The 22,047-nt window shown below is 38.2% G+C and overlaps 1 protein-coding gene across 1 annotated transcript in view; it reads left to right on the top strand.

The window, feature by feature from the left end:
* The window catches only part of ADAM28 (ADAM metallopeptidase domain 28), a 44,235-nt gene extending 29,782 nt beyond the window's left edge, over window positions 1–14,453 (top strand). Inside the window, exons 13-23 of the mRNA XM_074355539.1 lie at window positions 378–467; window positions 3,669–3,864; window positions 5,792–5,894; window positions 7,381–7,540; window positions 8,232–8,312; window positions 8,651–8,735; window positions 9,107–9,215; window positions 10,122–10,200; window positions 10,967–11,032; window positions 11,509–11,571; window positions 12,748–14,453. Coding sequence (XP_074211640.1) covers window positions 378–467; window positions 3,669–3,864; window positions 5,792–5,894; window positions 7,381–7,540; window positions 8,232–8,312; window positions 8,651–8,735; window positions 9,107–9,215; window positions 10,122–10,200; window positions 10,967–11,032; window positions 11,509–11,571; window positions 12,748–12,768 — 1,053 coding nt within the window. The 3' untranslated portion in view covers window positions 12,769–14,453. The remainder of the gene's footprint in view (window positions 1–377; window positions 468–3,668; window positions 3,865–5,791; window positions 5,895–7,380; window positions 7,541–8,231; window positions 8,313–8,650; window positions 8,736–9,106; window positions 9,216–10,121; window positions 10,201–10,966; window positions 11,033–11,508; window positions 11,572–12,747) is intronic.
* The last annotated feature ends 7,594 nt before the right edge of the window (window positions 14,454–22,047 follow it).

Below are 22,047 nucleotides of genomic sequence, written 5' to 3'. Positions count from 1 at the left end.
CATGTTCTTAAGACTAAATTTACTTCTGGATAAATACAAAATTGATGAGCTGAGCTAATTATGTTCTTTAACTATTTAGATGAATTTTATTTTTTAAAAAACTCCCTTTTCATCTTCAGTATTATTATGGGATATTAAAGGAACTGGAAAACATATTTAAATTTAAAAAAAGATGTAAGTAGAATTCAGATAAACAACAAACCACCAGTTGCTGCAAAATGTCAACATTGCTAATGTTACGTTTTTTTTTTCCCTGAAAATCATTTTCAGACTGTATCAAAATAAGGTCTCTGTGATGAGTAAATTATATTGTGAATTTCACTGAAATGAGACCAAAAGGTAATCTGGCCGTTGCATTTGTTTCTGATCTTTCTTAGGAATGTACCAACATTTGCTGTGACCCTAAAACATGTAAAATCAAAGCAAGTTTTGAATGTGCAATAGGAGAATGCTGTGAAAAATGCCATGTAAGATTATTATTTTATTCTATCTTAATAATTATGCTTACTCTTTGTTCTGTATTAAAATCTTAGGGATTATGTTAAATGAAATAGGCAAAGTAACATTTTTCTGTCTACAAGATAATGTTACCTCCCATTTATCAAGTCCTCACTGAGTGCTTTGCAAACAAGGCTATTTAATCCTCCAACAGTCCTTTGAGGTTGATATTATTTGATTTTGCTCTTGAGGGAGCAGAGTCTCAGTACAGAAAATGTGCAAAGTAATAGAGCCATTAAATGGTAAACTCCAAAAATGATGTTCCAAAAGCCAGCGCTGGTTACTACTGTTAGGCAGTCCAGACTTGTTCTGCTCACTGCAAAACAGGCCTATAAATCAGGAGACGAGGTAAGGGGGCAAGGAAAAACGACTTTATTCGGAAAGCCAGCGGACCGAGAAGATGACAGACTGTGTCCTGGAGAACCATCTTCTCCAAGTCAATTCAGGCTCCTTTTATACTAGAAGGAGGGGTGATATAAGGGTGGTTAGTTGCAAACTTCTGGGTGTCAGAATCCTTTGCTGTTGCAGGTCCTGTAAACCTCCAACAAGACAAACGTTATTCTCTGTTTTGCAACTTTTTATCTCTATGTGAATGGAAAAGTCTTACACCCTTAAAGGCCAGAGTCTTGAGCACGGGCTGTCCCGTGTCTTTCAGGCTCTAGGCAACATCCTTTTACAAAGGACGCAGAACCAGAGTGACTAAGTGACTGAGCACAGGAAGCGGCGCAGGGTTAGAGCTAAAGGAAGGGATCGATACATCTGTTCTTCCCGATTACATTCCTACCTGCTGCTGCTTCTAATGCTACCTGGCTTTTTTGGACCAAATATGAGAATTGCTTACATATTCCTTTTGTCCACAAAATTAATCAGTCAATCTAAGAAAGAGATGGAAAATTTTATTTGCGCCAAATGGAGGATTATAACCCAGGAAGAACATCTCAAAAGCTCTGAGAACTGTTGCATCCATTAGAGATCAAAGCACAGTTACGTAAGCTTTTGGGAGGCAGAGGGCTCTGCATTAAATGGCATATTAATGACTTTACGAAAATCCAGATCTAAGCATCACCGTGGTCCCTTACAAGGTCACGCAGGAATGTTATCTTTAAGGAGTTTCTTACTGATGCTCGGAAAAGGTTGCTCTTCACGGTTCACCAGGTATTTCTGCTGATAGGGGAAGTTCAGTTGATGCGAGGACACAACGCGCAGTAGAGGGGAGAGAGGAGGCCAAAGGGCAGAGATAACTTTTTATGTTTTAATTTTCTTGTCTTGCCATAAAATATGGATTTTATTTCACAATTTAATAATGGTTTAGTGGAAAAGGCTTTTTTAGAATAATGTGGGGGGACTCCTCTATCTTCAACCTTTGAAGTCAGTTCACGGTGAAAATCTCAGAGGAAAAAAAAACCTAAGGTGAGGATGCTATGTCATTGTCTCTGTAGGGCTTTTTTGACTTTCTCTTCAAGTTTAGCATTTTATATTCTGTGTTACGGAGAATTCTGTATTACGATTCTTTGTTTATGTCTTCTTAATTAGACTGACTCCTAAAGTCTGGTGTCTGATTCATGCTCGCCTAATAGAATTGCATCCATTTAAAATGCTCAGTAATTATTTGTAAAAGAAATATGTAGATGGCATACCAAGTTATAGGTAGGATTTAGGACAGGTGCACTTTTTTTGTTGTTGTTGTTGTTTTTTAATGTTGGAGGGAGAGGAAAGAAATAAAGGAGGCCAAAAGGAAGAAAATTTGAGAACTTAAGTAGTATTCAACAGGTGTTTATTAAGTCCTATTTGTTAGAGATTATAGGTGATTTTTTTAAAAAAGTAGTATTTGACCCCAGTGATATACATACCTGAAACAGATGAAAATATAGTGCATGATTAAATGCCCAGGTAGATATTAGAATGACATATGGCCTTTGGGTGATACTTCCTACATATATTTTTCATATAGTTTTCAAAAGGTCCTTGTAAAGTTCATACTAGATTGGGAATGGATTTTCAGGCAGATTAAAGCCATCTGCTAAGGATACACGTCTAGCTACTGGCAGAGCCAAGATTCAAACCTGTGTCTTTCAGATCCCAGCTCAGGGCCCCTTTCTCACCACACATAGAAAAGAGGAGCAGCGATGGGCATTGAAGAAGTCAGAGAAGTGTTCATGGAAAATGAGGCTTTCAATTAGTCTGGAAAGGAATGAGTAGATTTTAGTTACATAGAAAGGGAAAAATATTCCAAATGAGGAGGCTGAGAGAAAGGATAAAGAAAAGAAAGTATAAGCATGGTTTGTGTGACACCTGGTAAAAAAGCTAGTCTGACTGGAGCAGGGCAGCCTGAATTTGGATGGTTTCATATTCTTCAATGAAAATTTGGGTTTTATTCTGACACCAGCGTAAAGATACTGAAAGTCCTTGGATGGTATGAGAACATGCCTGCTCACTTCAGCTAGGGAAGAGAATGCTTCCGGTATCCACATGGGCCTCTTCAGATTTGCATGAATGGCAGACTTTGTTTTACGAAGGTTTCTCTGAGGAAATAAGAACAAGATTTGCAGTAACAGGCTGCAATGGCATTAACATGTCAAATGAATATTTACGTCTCTCTCCCTCATAATAAATCATTCCATAGGAAGCAGTGAGCTGAAAAGGAATATCTGAATATACAATAAAAGGTATTAAGGATTAGGAAACATGATGCCTGGGAAAGCCTCCGAGCATGCTGATCTGGGCTTATAAACAAACTTACCTTCCTTACTATGGGAGATACACTTCAGGAAATCTCTGAAGCTGCAGATTTAAATCTCCTTGAAAAACTTGACAAAGCTGTATTCAACAAAGGGAGAAATAACTTCCTTCTGTGCATCTAAGATATTGCTTGGTTTTTCTGCTGTATTTTTTGTTGTTATTTCTATAGTGTTTGCTCTACATATTCAGAAATATTGATTCTTTCATGACTCAGGGCATTGGCCAAAGTCAAAGGAAGTAATATAATGGGAGACAGTTTTAGCTTACACAGTGCAAATGTAAATGGAAATAGAATGATGCCTCTAACTACCTTGCCAAAAAAAAAAAAAAAAAAAAAAAAGGCCATAGGGAAAATGCTATTGGCGTCAATTTGAGCTTTTAGGGTAGGACAGGTGGAAAAAAGCCTTTTCTCCATTTTTACTTCCCTACAGTTTAAAAAGGCTGGTGCGGTCTGCAGACCAGCAAAAGATGAGTGTGACCTGCCCGAAATGTGTGTCGGCAACACTGGTCTTTGCCCTGATGATCGATTTCGAGTGAATGGCTTCCCTTGCCAAAATGGGAAGGGATACTGCTTGTTGGGGATGTGCCCCACTCTGCAAGAGCAGTGCACGGATCTGTGGGGACCAGGTAGGAGGACAAACCGCATCGTGGCTGGCATTCCTGCCTCTCTCTATGCGCATGCGGAGGAAAATCATGTTCTTCCAGGTGGCAGAGTTTAATCATGGCCAAAGTAGCGTTCTGGCCCATTCTTTCAACTTAGAGATTGTGCCACTGCTTAAAATCTTGCATAAGTAGTCAACTTTGGTGTTGCTAGATTTAGCAAATGAAACTAAAGATGGCCTGGTTAAATTTGAATTTCAGATTAACAATTTTTTTTTTTTTTAGTATCAGTACATCTCATGAAATATTTGAGTTAGAGATACACTAAGAAAAAGTCTTTGTTTATATGAAATTTAAATGTAACTGGGTGTCCTGTACTTTATCTGGCAACCGTAACCAAAACCCTTCTCAGTTAATGAAACCCTTGGAATTGTGTGTTTGTATGTGTGTGTGTGTGTGTGTGTGTGTGTGTGTGTGTGTGTGTGTAGGGGTAGCAAGAACGTTGGGAGGTAGGCAGAGAGTAAGGAAAAGGACAGAAAAGAAAAAGAGGACTCTGGGAATACAGAGGAGCGGTGAGGAAAAGTGAAAGTTCTTAAATGTTCATTTTCTCCAGAACATCAGAATTTAGAAGTCATATTCTCTGATTACCCCATAAAACAAGAAATAAAAAATAAAAGCATAACTTAAGAATCCTCATAGGTTTTTGGGGGGGAGGGAAGAGTATTAATTTTATTTTTTCATTGAAGTATATTCAGTTTACAATGTTGTGTCAATTTCTGGTGTACAGCATGAAGTTTCACTCATGCATATAATCGTGTTCTTTATCATTATAGGTTACTACAAGATACTGTGCTATACAGTATAAACTTTTTTTTATCCATTTATAGTAATTAGTATCTGCAAATCTCAATCTCCCAATGTATCCCTTCTTCCTATCCCCTTTGCCCCCGCTAATCAGTAAGTTTGTCTTCTATATCTGTGAATCTGTTTCTGTTTTGTAAACAAGTTCATTTGTGTCCCCCCCCCTTTTTTTTTGGATTCCACATACAAGTAATATTTCATAGGTTTTTGATTGCTTTTAACTTCACTGTTATTGTTTCAAAGGCTGGATTCATATTTTCCTGGTCTTGCTTATTGAGCTTTAAGGGGAGGCATCCCTGCACAGAGAAGGAGCAGAGGCCTTAGATGGATCAAGCTGGGTGTGAAGTCTGGTTTTTCCATCTCTCTTTCTGTAACTTTAATCAAATCATCCTCCACTTCTTTATTGATAAAATGGGAATGCTAATAAGAATGGTTATTACATGTACTGTTGACCCAGCACTGTTCTCAGTGGCTCACACATATTAACTCATTTAATCCGCGTAACAACCCCATGGGGAGTACTGTTATGTAATCCTCATTTTACACGGAGCAAATCAAGGGGTTAAGGCACTTGCCCAAGATCACAGAGCTCTTAACGCCTGAGCACTTCACCACTGTGTTCTGTTGCTCATCTCATGGATCCGAGGAAGGCTCCACAAGAAATGAAACACGCAGTGCTCACCACTGTGCCTGGCAGAGCAGAAGTCTGACTCAGCACAGCGTGTACGTGTGACGGCAGCGCACTCCAGCAGGACAGCATTCCAGTATCTCCCTGTGGGTTGTTAACACAGTAACTGTGGCTCTTCCAGCTAAGTCTTCATATTTAGATGGATTTTTAACCTGCAGCAAACCATCTGGATGTTTCCAAATATTTAGCTAGCCATTATTCAAAAATATGCTATTTAAAAGATCAGTTTGATTCCAGCCATCTCTCTTAATGTCAAATTATTGCAGCCTATATTCCTGAGAATGGTCAATGGGATTATACTAAAATCATATTCCTCATTCTAGTTTTATATTTCATGAATCCTTGGCAGCATTCAACTACTTTTTTCTTTTCCAATATGTTCCTACTGACCATGCCTTGTCCCAGGAACCCAGGTTGCAGATAAGTCATGTTTCAGAACGAATGAAGGCGGGTCAAAGTACGGGTACTGCCGAAGAGTGAACAACACTCACCTTCCCTGCAAAGCGAAGTAAGTGGCCTTGTTTGAATCTCCCTATCTCTTAGACCAGGGGAGTTTCTCACTTCCAGCCACACATTCTCATTTATCTCATTTAAAGAGAAAGTCAATTTGGACATCATTCATTTGGCAAACATTCATTGAGTGACTATTATGTGCTATATTTTGGCTAGACAGTGAGTTAAAAAGACAGATAGGGAGGACATGATCCCTTTTTTCCAGGCCCTCATGATGGATGCTTCAGATGACACCAAGTACAACTGTTGTTTAAAAGAATGAATGTTTGCGATGGCCCATGCAACAGTGGAATGGGCCTGGTTGGAAATGTGTTCATGGATTCTCCAGTCTACTTTAGATGCTTTTCCATTTAGTGTCTTTCATTATGACTCTAGCATAGAAATATGTATCTACTCAGAGGAATAAGCAATATGGTGACTGTACAGGTTTTTTTTAAACTTGCATGGCATTACATAAAGAAGAAATACAGTCAGAGGAAAGACTGACAGTTCACCTAAAGATTTGGTTTGACCCTTTGTATTGATATCCTGAAAAAATTCTAGAATATCATAAGTGATGAACTCTAGTTTTTCTATATTTTTTGATTCTGCAATTTTAAGATGACTTTTAACATTCAAATTATAATAGATTAAACTTTGTGCCTGGTCCAAATTATATGCAGACAAACTAATGTCTAATAAGAGGTTGAATGAAAAAGATCAGATTTTTCAGTTTTTCTATTAAAAAACACTAATTTTTCTAGATGATAGATACTACCAAAAAAAAAAAAACAACCCTATATTTTGGACATAAGGCTTTAGTGAGGGCTGAGCAGTTTCACCTGAACTTGCAGGGAGACAGTTCTCTCAGTAACCCCACGTGACACCTTGGAATGTCAGCCAAGGCTCAGCCTTATACTGACGCAACTATAGTTGAGAGAATTGTTCTCCCACAATTCATTACAATAAATAAGCAACCTTACCTGAAACAAGATAGAAACAGACTTCCTAGGTGCCCTCCATGATGTTAGAAATCCTTCCTCCTTGTATCTCCTTGCTCCATCATGCACATGACCGCCTCTCCCAAATGTTTCTCTTGGTCCACTATGGCTTCTCCAGCCCCAATCATTGCATTCCAATAAGCAAAAAGGAGAAAAAAAATTGAGGAGAAGACATACACCCTCACATAAGACCAACTTCAAGAATCTACAGTTAAGTTTCTACTTCTTTCCCATTGGCAAGAATTTAGGTAATTGCCAAAATCAGGGAATCTGGGAAATGCAGGATTTTTTTGAGCGACAGTGTGCCTTGCTAATAATCTTCAACGGTTCTATTACTGAAGCCTAAGGGAGATGTTGTTATAAAGGAGAACTAGGAGTTTCTGCGCTATGGAAAAATATCATTGGTTCAATATTGATAGTCAGGGAGCTGATTTACATTTGTACAAAACTGCAGTTTGGATCCTGGTATTATAACTGCAGCAAATTTTGGGTTTTCCTCAGGGATGCCATGTGTGGGAAGTTGTTCTGTCAAGGTGGGTCAGATAGTATGTTCTGGAAAGGAGATATAATAACTTTCAAGACATGTAAAACATTTGATTCTGAAGACATCAATCAAGAATTAGGCATGGTAGCCAAGGGAACCAAGTGTGGGGATAACAAGGTAAGTTGAAATTGTGGCTTTTACTCAAAATATTATTTTTGTTTTTCGTTTGTTTGTTTTGTTTGTTTGCTTCTCAAAGCCTCTTTGTGTTACCCGGAGCACAGTTTTCAAAGCAATGTTTATGCCATTCATGCATTCGTGCCTGCATGCTTCCCTCAATATTATTTAATAAGTAGCTATTATGTGTTTAGCACTAGATTGTTAAACTCGAGTAAATTTTATAGCCCCCAAATTGGTAGGTTCTCAGTAATAATAATAAAGAGAATAATAACAATCCTATATTTTTACATAAGTGGTAATTATTTTAATTTTGGAGATGATGTGATATTAACACATTTCCTACAATATTTTTGTTTGGAATGGGTGCCTTATGTCATGTGCAGTGCTTAGCTCAGTGCTAAACTGCAGTCTTAAGTGTTGGACTAAAGAGGTGGTTTAAGGGAAGACCCATGAGGAATGATGTGGAGTAAGGAAATCTTCTTTAAAGAGGGCTTCCTAAATATTTTATTATAAAAATTATCTAGATTCCATCTTCCTATTTTCGAAAGAACACTGATTTTCCCAACAAAAAGATAAGTCTGATAATAACAGTGGCTAAAAACACAAGACTAAACCCCAAAGAGCTGACAGTATGCAGAGCTGAAACCACTGAACATGAGCGTCAACTTTGTGTTTTTCACATCACCTTCAGGTTTGCATTAATGCAGAATGTGTGGATGTGGAAAGAGCTTACAAATCGGCCAATTGCTCCTGGAAGTGCAAAGGACACGCTGTGAGTTTTGACCACATGTCCCCAGGCTTGCTGTAGCTTATGTCATTTTAGGTCAGGCAGTTCTGACGATGTTCAGGTAACGTTTCAGCACTGACTGGTTACCATTCTTAGGTTTATCTAACCTGTCAGCAGTTTGGTTCAACAAAAAACTCCCTCAAAGGATGTAGTACTGGAATTCCTATTACTGATTCGTATGTGAGGGAGATGGTTGAATGGCTACAGAGCAGGGGTTGTTCTTTTTTTTTTTTTTTTCAGACTGGACTTAATTATGGATGAATAGGCCCTTTGGGTGGATAATCAGTCCAATGAGAAAACTAACAGAATCACTGCTCCTCTAGGTGTGTGACCACGAGCTCCAGTGTCAGTGTCAAGAAGGATGGATGCCACCAGACTGCGATGGCTCCTCTGCCAGGCTGGTCTTCAGTAGGTACCACTGCATGTCTAACCTCCTCCTCTGCCATCCTCCTTACTTCCTGTTCTCTGAACCTCCCGGTCCTTCATTTTCCAACTATTACAAACCTCATCCCGTCTGAGAACTCTCAGTAGTATGATGCTTTCCCTGCCTCGTGGAAAATGTTTTATACAGATTTCTTCTTGATTTCCTCTATCTAAATATTACAATAATCATGATAAAAATGTGTTTTCATTTTACTGGCTATGAGAGATTTTGCCAGGAATGCATGTCCTGTGGAAAGAGTGGATGGAATTTGTGACAATAAAGAAATAAGGGCCAGTGAGATGCGTATTTGTGAACTTCTCATAGTCTCACGAGGCCCGTGTTCTCTTTGTTGCAGACTTCTCTGTTGTGGTTGGGGTGCTGTTCCCCGTGGCTGTCATATTTGTGGTGGTTGCCATAGTAATGCGGCATCAGAGCACCAGAGGAAAGCAGAACAAAGTCCAGAGGCAGGTTTTTTTCTTGCTTCGGGGACCCCCCTTTGGCCTCTAATTCATTTTAAATGTAAGGATATGGCCCAAATTATCAAATTTAATTGCAATTTACTTTAAATACGCTGAAATAAGTACAGATACATTTTTCTTGGACCAGAGGCTGGGTATTCCTTTTACTGAGAAATCCTTCACGTGTTTTTTTTTTCTTCTCTAATCAATGTTTATAATTAATAAGAATAATTTATTATTAAAGATTTTTATGCTCATTATACAAATACAATATCTAAAATTTGTTGATCACTATCTTTATGACAAGCTCTATGCTTAGTCCTTTTATATGTATTACCTAAATCTTCACAAGGAAATGATGGTAACTATTGTTTCCATTTTATAGATGAAAAGGTGTTAAATATTAATCCTTACTATAATCCCGCAAAGTCAGGCACTTCACATTTTTACTGATGTGGAAACAAGCTCAGGGAGGTGAACAAGTGTGTTAAAAGTCTTACAAAGTAAAGAATGGAAATCTGGAGTTGCAGCTAGATCAGGCAGTGTTTCAACCATAATCTTAACACTACGATATCCTTCTAGCGTTTTTTTAAAGACTGACTTATTCACCCAGAATGGGCTTTTAATAAATACTTTATAAATAAAGTAAATCTTTAATTAAATGGCATAATTTATATAAAAGCTGGATTCAACAGCACTGTTACTGGGAATTAGAGCTCTGGAGAGAGTCAAAAAGAAAATCAGTGGTGGTGATTCTGAATTACAGGACAAGGAAACCTGAAGACTGTCCTAGCAGACAACGGTCTGGTCAGTTACCAAGGATGTCACAATGGGCAGAAGATCTCTCCTGAATTTCCCCCTCACAGTGAAGGAACTGCTAAGTCAGTTTACATGATGCACTTTCACACGCAGGTCACGGTCTGCTGGGGGCACTGGGCCACGCAAACAGAGGAAGAAACCACAGGCAGTGAAGGCCGGTCAGCCACAAGAGGTGAACCACTGTTGGCACTGTGTTCACAACGGCCCCCAGTTTGTGATTTTCTCCCCCTCTCGTCCTGACCGCCCATCTGTCTTTTCTACTCAGCAGTGTTTTACAAATCCACCTGACTAGTGTGTTGCAAGGACTCTGGGTTCTGTAACTCCACGTGCAGAGAGTCCACCTTTGCCTTTTGTTAAATACAAGAGAATCACCCTAAAACACAGAGGCTACTTTGCTGGGGGTCTCAAAAATGCAAAGAGAATAAAGGGAAGGAGGAAGGCAGACGCTAGATCTCTCTCGAGCATGTGCTCTCTGATTCTACCTTGATTCCTCGTTCCTTCCGTAAATGTCCCAATAATGACAACCATATGTATTTTTGTATGACAATACGCACAATATGTATAACCCTTAGTTCCCTAGTTGTGTCCTGCAAGTTTAGAAATGTTAGAAGTTGTTTAATGATAATGACATTGGTAATAATGTTTTGGACGGAAACTTATCTGCCTCTAATAGCTCTGGACACAGCAGAGTGCAGCAGCGGGACCACTGTGATGTTCCCTCCAGTCTCTTAGTGCCATTTTACTTCTGATCTCATTAATCAGAAGGGGCTTCTTACTTGGAAGCTAAAATTAGGAAACTGATCATTTCATTTTTTAAAATTTATTCATTTTTATTGAATGAAAGAATCTCTCAATTCGACAGTGCTTTACAATTTTCAGATGTTCCACACGCACGATTCCATATAATCCCATTTTTAAATATAATTTTTTCTTTTTAGATGAATCCGGTGAAGCGTCAGGCACCTGATCTGCCAGTAGAGGGCAGTGAGCTGCCAGCTTCTTTTGTGAGTGAGCAAGTTCTCTTAAATATCCCTTCCAGGCTAACCTCAAGGAAATGCTAGTGCAAGACGTTAACCCACAATGCCCAGTTATCTCTTCAGAAGAATGTTGAGATCTGTGTGAATTTCATATAAAATACAGATTCTTCTGCAGAAGTTTTTTGAAAATACAAAGTGTGCATCTGCCCGTCTGTTATACTCCTAAATTGAACCCATCACCCTGAGTTACCGGGTCTGGAAAGCTGATAACTGGTTATAGAAGAGTGCTGGTCTGCTCCGTACAGTGCCACCTTCATCGCCTGTCTGTAGGCATTGAGCCTGTTTCTGAACTTATGGGCTCCCCTAAATGAAAGCAATTAAATTTAACAGGTTTAGACGATTCCTAGTTCTCCATTTCTGAAAATGATGTCAGCACACCTTTCCACTAAGCACACCCATTTTCAAGGATTCACTTCTTAATTACTTTTTAATCTTCTTACTAGCTAAATACAAAGCCAGATTTCCCACCACCGCCGATTCCTACATCTGTATCATCCTCTTTCCTTGTAAGTATCAGATGGTCACTGGCAATTTTTTTAATGTCTCTTGTGCCCCATGTGAATAGTGTCTTCAAATCCATGGGTTCCCTTTCAGGATGTGCTAAGCTAACCTGAGCTGTCATAGCCCTCGGGAATATCTGAGAAAGGCCCACTCAACTGTCTATAAATTAGCATGGGTATTAGTTTTTTATTGTTAAAAATAGTTCTACTGTTTTATTGTTAAGAAATGACACACTTCTGCTGTAGGAGCTAAACTGTCTCCTTCAAAATGTAGTTTCTAGGTGCTTATTTGGGAGGATATAAAATCGTATTATAAATTATATTTATTATAGATGGAACAAGGCCTATAGGAGCCATTGTTTTCTGTAGGAGGCAGGGTCTGAAAAACAGACCACATAAAGGCAAACCCGGAATAAAAGCCAGGCACTTGTCAAATAAAAGGTAGTGTCACTCACTCCGGTGTTTCCTGAGCATCTTCCCTCATCCCTGGTAACTCTACTGTGAGTGAAGGAGAAAGGACTAACATGTACGGTCATTTTTTTCAAGAATGTTTACATTGGTGGTGGGAAAACAAGTCATGTATATATGGAGTGCTCAACTCGTATATTATTTGTGCCAACACAGGGGTTACCACTGAGAAGCATGTGGTGAGGGGAGAATGAATGTGGTCGGAGTGGTGAAAGTAGGAGAAAGATCATTTGACTAAGTAGTCGGAATTTGTCCTGGACCCTGAAAGTTGGGTAGATTTTAAAATAAATGAAGAGGAGGTCAGGGAGGAATTAAATAAGGAAACAGTATAGCTAACATGGGAAACGCACAGCGTTGCGAATGTCTTAGCTAGAAAGCGATGATGACTCCAATAGTCTTCATCTTCTCAGCGGTATTACCCGGGGGCAGTGAGGCGGAGAAAATGTCCCACAGGAAGACCGCTAGGCATCGCATAGTCTCCTCACCTCCCCCCTACATAAGTGGCCAGATGGAGATTTGGATCCCAGTGGGATGTTTTTCTCTCCTTCTTCCTTGCCCTCCCATGTTTCCACTCCTTCACTGGGATGTATCAACTAATCTATAAAATAGAAAGTATGACTACAGAGAATTTATTTTAATTGCTTAATAGTTCAAAGTGATAGAATATTTATATTTTGGGGAAAGTTCATTATTCAAGAATTTTGTCTTTTCTAGGGCTTCAGTCCAAAAGCCTGAAGTAACAGCTGAGCAAGGATTGGTGGGAGGATGATCAGCTCAGAAGACTGGACCATCTGGATGGAAGAGAAATATCCTTACTTTCTCACTATTATTTGTTTTTGATACCCAGGGAGATGAATATTTCTTGGTTCAGATTATGCTTTGAAGGGGCTAAACAAACTTTCAAGAGAGACATACTCTTGATAATCTTTGTATGAATTAAAAATTTCTATTCTCCATACTCATGGGAAAGAAGATGGCTTTTAAAAAACAGCTCTGAAGCTGAAATCTGTAATTAGATGGTTTCCTAGTCTTCCACCCCACCTCCTTTTTTTTTTTTTTTTTTTTTTTTTGGCTTTTTTACTGTGATGTTGACTAAAATTTCTTTCAAGTATTTTGAGCACCTTGATTTTCTCATTCAGTAGAAATTAATTCACCTTCTAATGAAAGCAAAAAACAAGAAATCACAGGAAACTGGGAGGGATGAGAGAAACTGTATTCATCATTAGATGACTAGCAACATCTTGATTATTTTAACCATGAACCTGTCAAATCAGAACACTCAGTTACCAAGAAAATTATATAAACATTCTCTGGTTTATGTAATTTTTTTCTGCCTTATCTTCTGCAGTCCTTATTAGCTCTGTCATTTGAAGTTCACTACAACTGATTAAGACTGTATTAAATTGTGATTTTTTTTTCATAAAAATTTGTGTAACTCAGTTACTGGTGAGCTTAAAGGGAACATCACTTTCTAGGTAGGAAAAATTTTAGTTAAATTAATAACGTAAACCAGTGGCCTGCAGGAAGAGTCTGGACTGCAGATTTATTTTATTTGGCCTGAATGATTTTGGTCACAAAGTATTTTTAAATGTTTGGAATTTATTGCCAATATTTAAAAATTAGAAGATCTTGCATAAACATACAGATCGCCAGCATTTTCAAAGTAACTAAATGCTTTGTCAACACTGGAATCTCCCCGCCCACAGCAGCCATCAGCTTAGTTGACTGGTGGTGGAACAAACATTGTAGGTTGCCTACCAAATAATCCCCTTCTTCCTTTTCAGAACCCTAATTTTGTTCAGCTTTCCAAATTTTAGAAAAGACAATCCTAACTCCATCTCCTGGATAAATCTCTGTCACTCTGAGGCAATCACAATAATCACATTTTCCTTACAGTGGTTGATTTGAAGGTGAGTGTATAAATCGCCTCCCCCCTTTTCTGCCAATGGGACAAGACAGGGGATGTGTTGGGGACTGTCTAGGAAAGATATCCTTGTCCCTTCTGGCTATTTGGATATCCCATGTGGTACTGCTGCAGCCACATTGTGATTATGAGGGCAAGGCTGGTACACTGAATATGATAGAGCAGAAAGGTGAATAAAACCTGGTCTTTTAATGATGTCATTGAACTGGTGAATTAATAAACTGCTGGACTTTCTACTGCCTGATCAATAAAATTTCCTTGTTGTTTAAGTCATTTTGAGTTAGATGTGCTCTTACTTGCAACAGAAGTCTTCCTGACTAGTAAAGTAGCAGCTCCCATGATTAGGGCACGTGCTTTTCACTTCATCATTACTGCTACATATGCTTCCAGAGAAAGCCCTTCCCTTGGCAATGCCAGCTTTAGACATTGCTTAGCAGTTAGCGCTGGGCAGTCTGCTACACTTCTCAACGCTAACACAGTGTTGCTATTATGATTATGCTAAGTAAGTAATGCTGTTGTGGAAACTCAGTCCCTAAGCAGAAGAAAATCATGGTGTGTAATTTATTATGAAAGCATCTCCTTGTTAAAATTTAACTTCTTCTCTCTCACACTTAGTTTTGAAAGCCATGTATTTGTTTTTAATTTTTAAATAAATTTTTAAAAATATATTGTGTTAAGAAAATTTGACATGACATTTGCCCTCTTAACAGATATTTAAGTGTGCAATAAAATACTGTTATCTGTAGGCACAGTGTTATACAGGAGCTCGCTAGATCTTACTCATTTTGCATAACTGAAATTTGATACCCATTGACTGACTCCCTGTTTTCCCCTCCCAGCCCCAGGCAACCACAGTTCTGTGCTTTGCTTCCATGAGTTTGCCTGTTTTGAAAACCTCATATAAATGGAATCATGTAGTATCTGTCCTTCTGTAGTTCACTTAGTTCCCTTAATCTAATGTCCTCCAGGTTCACCCATGTTGCATATGACAGGATCGCCTTCCTTTTTAAAGGCTGAGTAGCATTCCATTGTATGTATATGCCACATTTAGAAGTTCTGCTCATTCACTGATGGACATTTACATTGTTTCCACATTTTGGGTACTTTGAGTAGTGCTGTAAAGAATGGAGGAGTGCAGATAACATCCTGATTTCAATTCTTTTGGATAAATATCCAGAGATGGAATTACTGAATCATATGGTAGTTCCATTTTTAATTTTTTGAGGAATCTCCGTAGTGTTTTGCGTAGTGCCTATACCAATTTCCATTCCCACTAACAATGCACGGGGTTGCTGTTTTCTCCACACCCTCACCAACTCTTGTTATCTCTGACCTTTTTGATAATAGCCATCCTAACAGGTATGAAGTGATAGTTCATTGTGGTTTTGATTCGCCTTTCCCTGATGATTAATGAAGCTGAGCACCTTTTAATATACCTATTAGCCATTTGCATGTCTTCTTTGAAAAAAATGTCTATTTGGGTCCTTTGCCCAATTTTTTAATCTGATTGATTTTTGCAAATATACATTAAAAATTTACCATTTTAACCAATTTCAAGTTTACAATTCAGTGACATCAAGTCCATTCATAATGTGTGGACCTGTCACCACTATCCATTTTCAGAACTTGTGCATCATCCCAAACAGAAATTCTGTACCTGTTAAATAACTTCCCATTACGCCTTCCCCATTATGCGCTCCTAGCCCCCGATGAACTCTATTCTACCTTCTGTTTACATGAATTGGCTTATTCTAGGTGCATGACATAAGTGGGATTATGCAGTATTTTTTTCTTTTATGTAACTGATTTCTTTTTCTTAGCACAATGTTTTCAAGGTTCATCCATGTTGTCGAATGTGTCAGAATTTCATTCCTTTTGAAGGCTGATAGCCTAATATCATTTTAATATATTTATTTTCTGCTTAAAACAGCTGGAGACAATTTCTGGGGTTCCACATCCTCATTCAAATTCTCATTGTTTTCATACCTGCTCATTTTCTAACCAAATGGTCCTTTTTATACCTTGTTTTAATGCGTACTTCTTTGGCAGTGAACATGCTTTTCAAGATATTCTTAGTATTTTAGAACTTGGTTTTTAATCAGGGTTCTTGCTGTCCTCTTCTTAGCAAGAACCATGTCTGAGGTTGCTTTCTTAGCCTTACCAAGCATCTGCAGGAGCTAAGTGTTAAAATCTTTGGTGTACCACCCTGAAGGAAGTCCATAAATTTGCCTAAGTGAAAAACAAGGTGATGACAGTATGACTGTAATGGTCTCCTCCAGTTGCCCCAGGTTGATCTCAGCCTCTGAACTGCAAAAATTTTTGCATTTCTCATAGAGAAACCCCCAGATTCACAGGCCAAGTGTTGTGACTCAGTGTATAGCAGTTCCTTTCAAAGTCAATGTGTGTCACCACTTTGGCCTTCTAAACCCTTTAACTGCTGTGAAGTAGCTTCCTGAGATTTGTGAGTCTTTCAGGACATGTTGTAACTGTAATTGGAATGAAGTCTATAGGAGCCAGTTCTAGGCAGAGATTCCTTTAGTCCCACTTACTAATAGCAGGGCCAGGCAGATCCAGTGGAAAGCCAAGTGTCAGATGGGGAACCAGGGAAGGTCCAGAGAAAATTAAATGGAAATGTACAGAAAAGGATAAGAAAAAGAAAAAGAAAAAGAAAAAAAAGAGTTATGTAGGGGAGGTAAACCACTCACAGGGATGAAAGCAGAGACAGTTCCCAGGCTCTGCCATTATAGTCTTAGTAAATAATTTGAACTCTCTGGGCATCTTTAAATTTCCTCACCTATGAAATGCAATGAACAATTCATGAATTGCTAATTTTCAAAGAGGGTTTTCAAAGAAATGGATAAAGGCAGTATGAAGACATCAAATGAAAAAGAGAAAAGAAGAGAGATGTCCGTGGTCTAGAAGGGCAGACAACATCCATCCGTCAAGGATCTATTGACAAGATGCCTCCATCCACGGATTTGTCAGAGGTGGGACCCGTCACTGTACAAGCCACTGTTTCACACATCCGCGAGCAGAAAGTAGGGCAAAGTTACTTATTACTTGTAGATATTTCACTGATGAGCTTCAAATTTTTCTTGATGCTTTCTTCTGCCTAGAAAGTGCTTTTAGAATCTGTCTCCACATCCCTAGTCAGATTCCTTCTCTTATATTAAATCTAAGTGTCAGCCGGAACTTCTGGGTTAAATTCAAACTCTGTCCTAGATTCGGGGTTGCCTTGTGAAATGACCTTGAATTGATATTTGGGGGAAATCAACAAGCAGTGAATCCACAAATCTATTAGAAAAAATGAAATCACAACTGATGGTAAATTTGGTGATTTTTAAAAAAAAAAATGAGAATATCATAGGATAAAGTCATAAGTTTACATTGTAGAGCAAAATAGATTTATACAAGTCTGTGTGTATGTGTGCATGAATGACCGCTTAATCCTTACAACGATCCTATGTAAAGAATCATTGTCCTTGTTTTACAGATGAGAAGACAGAGATAAAAATGAGAACAGGCTATTTTTCTCGCTTACACAGCGAGTAAGTGGTTGAAATAGGGACTCAAACCCAACTATTCTTACTTCAGGTTTTTAGTTCCTTCTACACAACCCACCATACTGCCTGCAGCAAGACAGTTTTGCACAAGAAGGCACATGTAATATTATAGTACTAAGTATGGACATTCTACTATCTCCAGCTACAATTTCTTCTCTACACGGTTAACAGTGAAAATTTATTTGATGTTGCCGTCGAATCAAATGCCCCTGACTGCCCACTCCCTTTGAAAGTAAATTCTAATTTTTCTTCCCATTCCAGTGGCTAGTGATTAGCACAGAGCCTGGACAATGGTAAGTACTCAAAAAGTCCTTAACAAAAGTCTTCCATCCAGATTCTGTGTTTATGCATTATGCAATTTACACTTACCTGATTGTTTTCTTTTGTTCTTTTATTCAAACATTTGCAAATTCCAATTTACTGTGTTGACACTGAGGATAGAAAGATTAACCTCTTTCCTTGCTACCCCTGGCCTCACAGCCTTGTTCTAAAGACTGACATAAATAAATACAGAAATAAAGTCATCATCGAAACGCCTGCACAAGGGAGCATAGAGGAAATGTTTATCAAAGGACGGGCATGAGAGGTTTCTCAGGGAGGCGTCATGTAAACCTTGAATTATAGCAGATTTGTCAGGCTAACAAGGAAACAAGAAGAAGGGCATTCTAGGGAGAAAACGAGTGAAGTCACGATTCCTCAAACTTACCAAGGCTAGACTGAAGCAAAGCATTTTATTTATTTTTAATGAGTCCCTTCATATATTTACGTATACCACCCTTCGTTAAACATGCACACGATTGTGCATACACAGATTGAGAAGGTTTCAAAGAGTATAACAAAAGAAAAAGAAACAGTTAAGGGAATTAGAAAACAAGCAAGAAAGTTCCAGAAATCATGAAGCCATGGGTGCAACGAAACCAGTGACATATAAAACATACAGCCCTACATGTTTGCTGAGTCTGAGCTCCAAGTCTTACTCCAAACTCTCTGAAAATAAAACAAGTGAACAAGAGAAGTAAACAGAATCAATGGGAGATTTATAGCAACCATAAACTAAAAGCAAACATGCAATCAACAAAGGTAATAAAACCACATAAACAGAGCAAAGCCAAGCAACCAAATAAATAAAAATCAGTGGCTCAGAAGGAGCACAGCTTTTCCTGCTGCTGAGACCTGGAAGTTGTCATGACGGGATCTGCGATGGGATCGACCATGAGAACCTGACTCTGCCCTTCTTCTGGGCTCTCAGCCTGGTAGCCCCCTGGCGTTTCACATATACAGACTCTTGGTTGCTTGCCCTAAACCTTGCTCTAGTGACCCCCCAGTAGCAAGGGAACCCCAACAGGGAGCAATGTGTAGGCTGAGTTTAGGTCATTGGCCCAACCTTTTCACCAGTGAGTTTTATCCCTTGTCACAGGAATGGCGTCATTATTTCTAACTCAGCTATATACCATGAATTGAGAAACCAAATAATAGATCCTTTTCATGCTAGTATCTTGTATCATCACTGAACAAATGAAATAGGTATTTTTAGCCTGTTTTAAGAGTACTTAAAGACATTTTTCAAACTGCGTTCATAGTGCATTTAAATTTACAGTTGAAGACATTTAATATCTGAAAACTAATGGCTTTTCGCCATTTAGGTGATACTGGTTGCATTTTGTATCACTATACAACTATTAGTTATAGATGCTTCTATCTCAATTGATTACTTGAGAACCAAAATCTATTTTTTTTCTATAAAATAATTCCTAGGCTTGTTGGATTGATCTTTTTGGTCACTAAAGTATATAGAGAGTATTACAATATTTGCTCCTCTGTAATAATGATTCTCCAAAAGTGAGCACTGAAATCATCTGTATTACTTTGAATTCATAACATCTCCACTTTATACCAACAGAAACTGTACATAGAAGGAAGAAATCAAGACACTGATTTTTAATATATTCTAGAGGTGATCCCAATGTGTACTCTTGGTTAAGAACCAAAGATTTAATGGGAGTAGCTCAGCCGTCATTTGATTCCAATATCCTGATTGGTCTTGATTGTTCTTATCTTTGATAATGCACTGTGTTACTTCCCCGTATGGATTAATTCTGCCATCATTTTAGAACTTTCAGTATTAAAAGACTGAAAAGTATACTAGCATTATAGTTCTTGGATCTTACCACCAGGCAGCTTTAACTCTAGTGGTTATGAAGCCTTACTGTGATTTCAGATAACTTAGGTACTTAACCCATTCTCCAGTATGAAACTCACACATCTAATTCTTTCTATGATTTATAGCCTTATTTCATTAATACTAACTAAACGATCTTTGTACCTTTCCTTAGCCAGCTCCCCTTCCATTGTTTTCAATAATTATTCAAAACCCTCTCTTCTCATCTCAAGTCTCACTCAACCCACTAATTCCTGTCCTCTCATATTTTCACAATAGGCTTCTTCCCTGAAGCAACTGAAACCATCCTGGGTCTCTCCCACAATACAATATTTGAAATATTTTTCAAGCACCTCGTCTCCTACCTCAGTGACAGACCTTCTGGATGACTTAAATCAAGCCACTTTTTGAGTCATCTATAAAATGGGGATCATAATCTTTGAACTGACTCATTCGCTCTATTATGATGACCAGATAAAAGAATGTATGGGAAAATATCTACGTTTTAAGAGATTATTGTAATTTCTGTCCATGTTGCTGTTCTATTTTCATTTCTGGTTAGACGCTATTTAAACATCCTCCCCAAACATCAGATATACTTGATTAGGAAACATTCCAGAATCTTAAGTTGTAAAATTTATGGGAACAAAATTCTCCAAGGTCAGGATGCTGGTCATGGTTTCTTAGTTTTATGACCATAAGTTAAGTCCTATGTTTAGTAAACCCTCGGATATTGTGTTCATCCAGATACATATCTGTTTCATTCTTCGTTCCCTCCAGATGCATCAAGTAAACAGCCTCTTCCCTGTTAACTGCCACAGTTTTAATTTATAGACTGATACTCAGCTATCCAATAAACAGCATCAGTGTCTCAGGCAGATGGTTCAGTTCACAAACGTCTTTCAGTGAACATGAAATTCTTTGAACATCTGTTACCTTCAAGGTGCTGTGCCCTGAAGGGTGCACCAGCAGATACATACCCTGCCTTTAAGGGATGCAAATAAGTGCAACTCCCGTCCACTGACCAAGTTGGGAGATGGCATCTCTACGATTCATACAGTTGCTCAAGCTGCACCTTAGACCTCATTCCAGATTTTTCTATATTCCTTAGTTGGTATATCCAATCATTTAGCAAGGGTGACAATTTTATGAGCTAAATATTTCTCCGATGTCAAGAGCTTTATGTCCCGTACCTGTTGCTTTTTCTGTTAGATTCAAGTCATGGAAAACATATTATAGTTCTACAAACATATAATTTTCTACCTACCCATGGCTTTGCTCATACCATTTTCTCTCACCGGTATACTCATTCCCCTGTTTCTTTTCCAGTTAACATTATCTGACTCTCTCCACCCATCAAATGATGTGTTCTAAAGTCTACCTGAACATAACGCACAAACCTCAGTCATAATGTTTACCATTTATAAGCTGTATCTATTTGTAAATTTATGTCTGTTATTAGACTTTATTGCAGGAATATCACAGTAGTAAGGATAGTAACAGGGTCATCTTGAAACGCCTAGAAATGTAGTATTAATTTAGTCTAAACTCAAATGTAATATGATCTCAATAAATATTTAACTTATCTTGCAATGCTAGTTGTATCAATAACAAAATTCATTTCCATTTCATGGACTGAAAGAATTTTCAACAGCAACAATAACTGCCAGAAAGACAGTCAAAGAGCTCCCACATGCTGAGACATTAATTGTCATCCTAAAACTGTGTTCCCCACTAACCTACCATGAAATAATAGGGTGAAATAAATATGCTCTCAGAAAAAAAAAAATTTAAAAACACAGTAGTGTTTACTCTGAGAAAACTTTAATAAAGGATTTGTCAAAGCATATGTTTCACAAAGAAATATGCTTGTAAAGATTCATTCTAAAAGGACCCGTGAGCAAAGAAGGTGGTATCCATGTAAGTAATGTCAAGTAGAATCATCTGTATAAAACACAAAACTAATGACAATGACTACAGTGGGGATGAACATGACAGTAGAACTAAAATACCTGACAGCAACGTGTAGGGAAGGAGGGGGATGATGACAAGAGTTACAATATTCCAGGGTCTTGTATTATTTAATGGCAGAGATGTTAATTAAGATTGCATTCTGTTATATTTTATTGGTAACTACTATGGGATGCATATGGAATGCTGATCTTCTGGACCAACACAAGAAATATAAAATTGTAGAGGAAACTTAAATGTCTCAAAAGAAGGTAGAAGAACAAAAAGAAGCATAGATACAGAGAGGTAACTGTAAAACTGACAGTCTGATGCTAGCAAACTCCCAAATATATCAGTAAAAAGTAAACTCAGCAGTTAAAGAGCTTAAGTTTTTAGACTGGGAAAACTACAAATTGACG

Source organism: Camelus bactrianus, chromosome 31 (genome assembly GCF_048773025.1).
Source record: "Camelus bactrianus isolate YW-2024 breed Bactrian camel chromosome 31, ASM4877302v1, whole genome shotgun sequence".
Classification (NCBI taxonomy): Eukaryota; Metazoa; Chordata; class Mammalia; order Artiodactyla; family Camelidae; genus Camelus; species Camelus bactrianus.
This window is presented reverse-complemented; position numbering and strand designations above follow the sequence as displayed.